Consider the following 8,960-nt stretch of genomic DNA (forward strand, 5'->3'; position numbering starts at 1 on the left):
CTATAGTTGTGTCTGTGTCTTTGCTGAGTTCTTTGTTCCACAGGTCATGTGGGGAGTACTGAGAATGGAGTTACCTAAAAGTAGCAATATAATGAGAATATTCCCACAGAGCTGACAGCAGCAGCATGGGCTGTCCCTGAGCCAGTGCCCCATCAGTGTCTCTGAGGTGCAGGCCCATGATCTTGCTGGAACTACTGCAAGCAGCACTCTGGAAGTGCAAACCTCTCTCAGAGGAACCTCAGGAGTTCGTGCTGTGGCTCCTCCCAGAGGGAATGGAGCAGCAGCAGAGTGGGAGATCCTGCCTCACTGCTTCTCTCCCTGCTGCAGGGTACCGCAAGCTGCTGTCGGAGCTGGAGGAAGGGCTCATCACCTCGGGGGACTCATTTCACATCCGCCTCAACCTGAACATCTCCAGCCAGCTGGACTGCTGCTCCCTGTCAGTGAAATGTGATGAGATCGTCCACATTCTGGACACCATGTACCAGGGCAGGTGTGAGTGGCTCTGTGCCAGGGTGGATCCCTTCACTGACAGGGACCTGGAGATGGGGACCATTCCCAGCTACAGCAGGTGAGAGTGATGCTGAGTGACCATTACTGAGAGCAGGGATCTAGAAACAGAGAACTTAATTATTGCTGTAAGGAAAGAAGTCTCTATGACTTAAATTTTGAGATAAGGTCTGATGTTAAACTGTAGTATGAGCTATAAAACTTAAGAATGGAAATTCCAGATGTTACCTGAAAAAATAAAGTGAGTCCCTCAAAAAGTATCATATGCAAATATTCCATGGTTATTCTTTAGTCCTTAACTGAACTGCAGTTCTTCATATTGTTTTGCTCCTGCCTTTACTGCATGGTTCAGTCAGTCCTCACTGCTATTTCTGTAGGCACAGACCCGTTGCAATCCAGCTTTCTTGTGAGTGGTTTCAAAAATATCTTGATCTGTGTGATTTCATCCTTTCTTTCAGAGCCCAGCAACTCCTTTTGGTGAAGCTGCAGCGGTTGATGCACAGAGGAAGCAAAGATGAGACAGAAAACTCCTACAACACCCTTCGGGCCCTGCGGGTAAGTGTCTACAAACAAAGTCCTTTTAACACCTCATACTCCCCTGCCACTGGTTTTTCATTTTTCATTTTTCATATTTCGTCATCATTTTACAGAAATTCCTGTTTACACTCTCTGTAGGTTTTGATTGTGTCAGGCAATGGGCTCCTTCTGTTTGCTTTAAATAATATTGTCCCTGGGAATGAACCCAGCTGTGGCTCACTATTAACCCTTCCAGCTAGGAGGGACTACACTTTAAAAGTCCAAACTCTGTTCTGTGTTTTAGTCACCCTTCTCATGCTTCTCTACCTGTAAACATTTAATGTATCTTCATGTACACATAAGGAAGAAGTTGTGTCCTTGCAGTTAAGAATTATTTCTCTCCTGTTGTGAATAAGCCTCTAAACCATAGAGTCTGTTGTCCCACTTTAGAAATACCTGTCACTTCCAGCCTGGATGCTGTGGAGAGAATTGGGATTATCAGGCCTTCGCACACAACAGCCCTTTAAATTTTGCCTTTTTCATCACTAAAAGCATTTTTAGACCCCAAAATTCCATTTTTACATAATTAAAACTGCCTTCCTGGTGTGTTAGTTACCATAAGTTATTTTTTAGAGTCTGGGAGACATTCATGCTTTTAAGTTTCACAGAGACAGGTAGACAGTGCTTGTGCTTGATTTCAGTCAAGGTTAAGCGTCACACATTCCTTCTGTGCTCACGGCCCCACTGATCAAAGGGACAGAGATCACTGGCAGAGGTGCTTCTGAAAGCAAAAGCTGTGCATGCTCTTTCTTGGTGCAGAAATTATCTCTTTCTTAGGTGTGGAGAACAGTCTGTGAACAAAGGAATGTGAAGAGCAGTGAAAAAACAATGTTTTCAGCACAGGCTGTGCTATGCCCACTGTTTGTTTAGAACATTTTATTTGGGATAGGTATCAATCATTCCCTTCTATTGGAAATAGAAAATATCTGGTTTGGCTTCTTTTATTTCTCAAATGTTATGATTAAAAAATACAAAAAAAGAGTGGGGATGAGAAAATCTCCTGTGTAATTTTTTACTAGAATACATTGCAGCCAGAGGAGCCTGCCCTGCAGAACGACCCCAAAACCAGCCCTCGCCTATCCAGAGCAAGCTTTCTTTTGGGCCAGATTTTACAGGTAATAAAGTTCAAATCCTCAGTGCAATGTCTGAAATAGTGGATCTGAACAGTGGATATTCTCAGGCTATCCTAATTCACCCAGAAATCCCAGCTCAGGTCTAGAGATTGTATTGGAATTTATTCCTATCAAAAACAGATTTAATGCATGAAGGAGAAGGATGGGTTGCGTTTTCTGTTGTGATGTGGGGTGTTTGTTTTCAAGGGTATGGCTTCCATTACGGATGTACCTTGAGGAATCCCACACATCTGCCATCAGAGGCTGAAATGTGCTTTGTTTGTACCATAAGGACAAATCCAATGGGCTGGATCAAATCTCCAAGTCTCTGAGATAGGGCTCCATCAGAAAATATTCCTTTAATTGTGGGCGGGTGACTGTGAGCATGACAGAGACTGTGGGTGAAAGATAAAGCTGTGTGAAGGAAGGTGATTGGGAAAGGTTAGCAAATACACAGGAGGAGGAGTTAATGTTTGGATAGAGGAATGGGGGGTGGATGAGGAAGGAAAGCATGAAGCCTATTTCTCATGTAAAATGACTGTAAAAAGATGCCATTTGGGAGTTTTTAAGTCTCTCTGGTAGAGCAAAGAAGAGGCACTTTGGGTATAGCCTGTGATACATTTGTGCATACTCTGGGTATGATGTACACATCAGTGCTTGTACTGGTGATAGCAGGGAGCTCTGTGAAGGGAAAACATGCCTCTTAAGAGCAGAGAACAGAACAACAAATCCCAAAGGGGATTAACACAGGCTCTGAAACAGATCTATGATATTTAAAGTCTTAGAATTCAGTCCACAGATCCATGGAGTCCTGTCTTTGATAGACACAAGTGATTCAGATCTCGTGGGAAAGGAGCATCGGCTGATGAACACACGGGAGTGTAAATAATGCAAGAAATGAGGCTCAAACCTCTCTTTGGTTTTGTTTTTTTTTTGTTCACCTTTTTAGTTTGTCAGTAGGTCTGAGAACAAATACAAACGAATGAACAGCAACGAGCGGGTCCGCATCGTCACAGGCTGGCCCTCAGGCCTGGCACTGAGCTCATCTGAAGGGAAGAAGCAGCTGCCTGATAAACTGGAAGGTAAAAATCTAAAAAAGCCTTTACACACATAGCACTGACACAAAGGCCTACATAAACATCTACAGAACAGAATGGCTGTGAAATGTATCACAGGTCTTGGATTTGTGGTCCACTCTGCAAAAGTTCAGCAACAACTGTGACCAAAACTGATTTTGCTAAAAGTGCTTGGGGCACTAAGCCTTCACAGGCAGCTTTAAGACACTGAAATGTCCTGTTTGGCTGGCAGCTCTTCCTAGGTACTTTCTTGCCTTTTGCTCCAAAACATTTAACTTTGACTTAAAGTCAAGCTAACAAGCAGAGAGTCTTCAAGCAAATGTGTTGAAGAGGTTAAGAAATAGTATCTTGAAAGCAAAAGGCAGTTGAATTATTTAGTATTAGATTGGACATCATAGTGCTGTGAGTATAGTAAAGATCACCCCAGTAAAAGGGAAGGAGGACCAGTACAACTAACCGTGTCATTTCTGGTTCATGTGTATCTCCTTTTTTTTCTCCAAGTATTGATGGAGAGGAACCCTGAGGATAAATGTCTTGTTCTTTGCTCAGATTTGGATTCCGACAGTGAACTGGATAAGAAGCTCAGTCTGATCCCTTATAGCTTGGTGAGACCCATCCACTGCGAGCGCAGGCGCCCTGTGCTGTTCACCCCCACCATGCTGGCCAAGCCCTTGGTGCAGAAGCTTCTCAACTCTGGAGGTGCCCTGGAATTCAACATATGCAAGCCAGGTAATGGGATGAGAGAGAGCTATGACTGTCAGCTCTCAGTGTTGGAAATATGAACATATATATGCGTGCACACGTAGAGGAATGCACATGTGAGAGTTGCTTGAGGTACTTCAAGTCACATCAGAGTGATGTGTAGCTGTAAATCCTGCTTTTTGAGACTATCTGGGATATTTGAATGTTTTTGAGACAGCCAGTACACATGGTTATGAGATTCTGTGTCTATAAATATTATCCATGTGTATGCTGTGTGGTTGCTAGGCTGCCCCTCGGAGACTGAAATGCTGTGAGTGCTCTTTCTGTTTGCATACTGTTTGCATACTGCATATCTAGGCAATGTGAAATTTTGATTAATTTGTTTCTAGTATTTGCTATTATGAGGAATATCTTCCCTAGAGCAACTTTAGGTTTCTGTCTCATGCAAGCTGTGAAGATTGTGCATTTGATCTACTGGAAAGACTGATTTTCTTCCATGCTAAGTATTTACTATTAAAGCAGTACGCAGTGCCGTGATGGCTGCAGGGCAGGATTGTATACAACCCAGCATTAAACAGAGCTGACGTTTCATTTTTACACTAATATTGAATACCCACAGCATAGTATGCAGCCTTACAGTCATCCAGACAGAGAAACTGAGAAGTTAAGTATTATAATAAATATCCTCTGTCTTGCAACATAAAACAAAGCTTTGATGTAGAGCTGCAATTCACAAGGGGGCCAGTATCACACATTGCAACCTAAGCCAAATTTTTTTGAAACTTTAAACACAAATGTTGGAACACTAAATCCTTGTTTTAGGATCCTGTGCTGAAGAGACCACCTTTTTTTAGCACTTCTCAGCATCCTCTGTCCCTGAACTGCTACTATATAACATTAGGTGCTGGAATTGTATTTACTGTTTTAATTTAATGCCTTCATAGTGTTGTAGTAATTGCCCAAGGACTCATTGGTGCAGGATATAGCTGAGATGCTCAGCTGTGATCAGATTAGGCTTTAATTGAATTCAATGGAAGAAATGAGGCAGCTGTTAAGACAATTCATTGCTCATCCTCCTTCCCTGAACAACCTTACATCCCACGTGAAGTACTGCTGGATACTTTTCTACGTGTTCTGCTGCTGTAAATTTGATTCTGTCCCCATCCACATCTCTTCCTAGATATTGTAACAAAGGAAGAGTTCTTAAGGAAGCAAAGGACAGAGACTGTCATCTTCAGCAGAGAAAAGAATCTGAACACATATGAATGTATTGTACCTGCCAACATCGAGGCTGTTGCTGCCAAGGTGCTCACAGTGCCCTGTTTTCCTTCTCTGGCCTCTCTGGGAACCTCTCTGCAATGTCCTGGATATCAGACTGACCAATTTACAGTTGCATATTCTCTCTCCTGCCCTCCTTCAATCTCATATTTTTATTTATTTCCCCAAGTGGCTTTTATTTGTGCTCTTATTTTTCCTTTTCTTTCCCATCCTCAGCCATATCCTTTTATGTTCTCCCTCATTCCCTGTGATGACCCACATAGATGCAGCTAAATATCCTTTCATTTTCTGTGCTCCATCCTTTATTCATTTCCTTTTCATATCATAAGTATATATGAATACACAAGAAAGAGATACAAGGACCTAGACAAAGGAAAGAGAAGCCTGAAACCCAGACACAGGGGTGTACAGAACAAAGATAACAATGCCCAAGACAGAGATCTGATGTCAAGTAGAGTAGATTTGATGCACAGCATGGAAAAAAAGGAGAATTAAAGTGATGGTTTTTTGTCTCACAAGTAGTTGCAGTAGATGTTCTTTCTGAACAAAAAGCAAGTCTGTGTGTTTGGGTCTATATGTAAAACTGGTATTTTATCATACTTTTCATCTTTAGAGCATTCCATTTCCATTTTAAACCTTTTTAGAAAGCTGTTAAGCTCAGCTGTTATTGACTGACTAGTTTTAAACCAGTAGGAGGAGCTGGACTTTCAATGTATATTTCATTAAAAGGTTTTAAATCAGTACAATGGTAAATAGAGAGCTTTCCAAATCACCCCATAAGGGATAGATATCATTATCATGAGATTCCATAGCAGTGAATTTTCCTTTGTGACACTGTTATGACTTTGTTTTTAGAACAAGCATTGTCTCCTGGAAGCTGGAATAAGCTGCACGAAGGATTTAATCAAAGCCAAGATATATCCTATTGTTCTCTTTATAAGAGTCTCAGAGAAAAACATCAAGAGGTTCAGGTAACATGTCAAACCTTTTGCATATTTGATGTTCTGTCTTATTCAGTGAATAATTCTTGAGTCCAATAATGTTCTCACTGAGAGAAATAAAGACCCTCATCCCTCTCCATCTGGTACTTCAGTGTGCACTATTTCCTCCCGTGACTCCTCCCTGAAATCTTACAACTGGAGAAAGAGGAATTCCCCAAATCTGGCACTCTTTCACTGTCACTGGTGGCAATGAGCATAGTGGGAGGATGAGACCGAAGAAAATGTGGTTTTCTCCATGCTCAGCACTCCCACAGCATTTCTTAAGGTAATGCAAGCTGGAAGAGGAGAGCTCGTAAACACTTGCACTCTCCCTCCATTGAATCCTCTGAAATTGTTTCCCCATAGCAAATATTTCTCCTTGGGGGCAGCATGGAGGTAAGGGGATGGTAGACCTGCAGTAGCTGCATTCTTCACTGCTTTAATTGCTTGTAAGTAGTTAGGAGAAAATAAATTCTTGATGGGACAGCTGGGACTACAGGATTAACTTAAAATGCAAGACATTTATTTTTGGTCTGCTCATTTGATACAGGAAGCTGCTGCCGAAGCCGGAGACCGAGGATGAGTTTTTACGGATGTGCCGCCTGAAGGAGAAAGAGCTGGAAGCACTGCCTTGCCTTTATGCCTCCGTGGAGGCAGAGGCATGGAGCAGCATTGAGGATCTTATCCGGACCATAAAGGACAGGATCGGGGAAGAGCAGCGGAAAACCATCTGGGTAGATGAGGATCAGCTATGAAAAGCCCTCAGGAACACGGAGCTCTTTGGTGAGGAAAGGACACATCCAGGTGGAGCAGGGCTTCTCAGAATTCTCTGGTGAGGTGCCCAGAGCTCACTCCTGTTTCACCCTTGCTGGTGGAGCACTTCCTGCTGGCAGGATGCATGTCTGGAACGGGACTGGAGCTGTGTTGAAGAGCCAGAGTCTCAGATGCTGGGATCCAGGCTGTGGGGCCACCACCACAATTTCTGATCCACTGGCATTTCTTAAGGGACAGCACCTATTTAACACATGAGGACAAAGATCTTGAGAGGGAGCTTGGGGTAATTTATTATGTTCAAAATACGGATCTCTTTGGTCTCATTCAAAATTTCTGATGAGACCAAATAAATGGAATCTGAAAGGGATAAGGCATGGGGATTGGGCTGCAGGATGTGGAATTGAGATGTGCCCCACACCCCCCTGAGGTGAGATTCTGAACATACCCAGCTGAGGAAGCTGAAGGCTGGTTGGGAACAGCAGCAACACAGCTGCTGATGGCCAGAGCAGCTCTGTAGCCCTGGTTCTCCGCAGCCATTTTAATCAAAAGAGAAGAAAATAGCTATTCCTCCTGGCATTAAGTAAAATGAAAATTTTCTCTTCCTTTTGAAACCCCAGTTTTATTTAACAGTTTTGCAGGTTTCCTTTGTAGTCCCGGTGCTTACAGGAAAACAGACTTCACTGTCCCAGTGGCACATCAGATCTTTCCACATCTGCCAACATTTCATTTAGTTTATCCCTGCCTCTGCATTGTATTCATTTGTACATCTCTCAGTTTCAACGTGCTTTTACTCATGGAAAATACGGTGCCTTCTTCGGACAACAGGTTCCTCTGTTTCTTCACTGAAATATTTCTCTACAACATCATTGCCTGCCAATATGCCCACTCTCAACAGGAGGGACTATTGTTAGAAGAAGAAAAGGAGAATTTCATAAGCCAGTAATTGCTGTGAACCACTCAGTCCTTGACCTGTGTGCCGTGAGTGACAGTGAGGAGCCCGGCGGGCACCACGCTGTGCTGTGGCCAAGTGGGATAATGCTTCCAGAAGTGTGTGTAGGGCTGAGGAGACATGTCCCATTTTCAAAAGCACTTAGGTCCTCAGAGTGTTTAAGTTCCACTGCTCATGAGTGTGACTTATACTCCTAAATCTCTTCAGCCTTTGAAATCTTTCCTCTCGACATTAGACGCTGTACTGAGATTGCCAAATTGATCCAATAAAACTGACCCGATAATAATGACTAACGCAATTGCTGATCTGAAATGCAATAAAAATTGACCTACAGATGAAGAGTGGTCCATCCCATTGTCCTTAGATCCTTCATTCCTTGCCATATCTTTCCCTTTTAAGATGCATTTAATAACAAATTTCCTTTCCTTCTGCATTCATCCTCGGTCCCCCATCTTGATGCTGTGGACTGATGCACAATAGCAGGCAATAAAAAACCAATCAGAATCTAAACAGAACATCTGGCCTGGTTGCCTTCACTAGATTAGCTGCTCCCTTGTCTTTGTAACAAACTTCTGCTGTGGGTGTCTCTCAGGTGGACTGGGTCAGCTCACGTTGCCTTGTGGGATTATGCTTTTCTTTTATGTTCTTCTCTTTTATGCACATCATTTTTTAACTAATGGACTCTTCGAGAAGTAATTTATGTCACTTTACATCTAATTGCTGCTGCTGTGTTTCTCAAGTTATTAATGTTTGAAAGAATGTTCAGAGCTAGCACTTCTCAGAGAATAGCTCTTTACCTGCCCAGTGCCATCTGCTTGGACTGTGCAAGCAGGGGGATACTTCCATGTGCAATCTCTTTACAGAAAGGACAGACTGCACACACAATTTGCAACTCCCTCCAGGGCAAAGAATAACAACCAGTTGGGGTATATATAGAACAAACTGGATGAGTCTTCAGAGATCCTCTGTAGCTCAAGCAGAAATAAGAAAGCATCAGTTGGAAGAA

The 8,960-nt window shown here is 42.8% G+C and overlaps 1 protein-coding gene across 1 annotated transcript in view; it reads left to right on the forward strand.

Moving 5' to 3' along the window:
* CARD11 (caspase recruitment domain family member 11) overlaps positions 1–8,289 on the forward strand; it is a 44,927-nt gene extending 36,638 nt beyond the window's left edge. The window contains exons 17-24 of the mRNA XM_041462442.1: positions 328–568; positions 966–1,062; positions 2,103–2,198; positions 3,145–3,277; positions 3,821–4,000; positions 5,154–5,278; positions 6,107–6,222; positions 6,782–8,289. Of these exons, the coding sequence (XP_041318376.1) occupies positions 328–568; positions 966–1,062; positions 2,103–2,198; positions 3,145–3,277; positions 3,821–4,000; positions 5,154–5,278; positions 6,107–6,222; positions 6,782–6,986 (1,193 nt within the window). The 3' untranslated portion in view covers positions 6,987–8,289. The remainder of the gene's footprint in view (positions 1–327; positions 569–965; positions 1,063–2,102; positions 2,199–3,144; positions 3,278–3,820; positions 4,001–5,153; positions 5,279–6,106; positions 6,223–6,781) is intronic.
* Positions 8,290–8,960: the final 671 nt, after the last annotated feature.

This window comes from Pyrgilauda ruficollis, unplaced genomic scaffold (genome assembly GCF_017590135.1).
Source record: "Pyrgilauda ruficollis isolate IOZ18807 unplaced genomic scaffold, ASM1759013v1 scaffold16, whole genome shotgun sequence".
Classification (NCBI taxonomy): domain Eukaryota; kingdom Metazoa; phylum Chordata; class Aves; order Passeriformes; family Passeridae; genus Pyrgilauda; species Pyrgilauda ruficollis.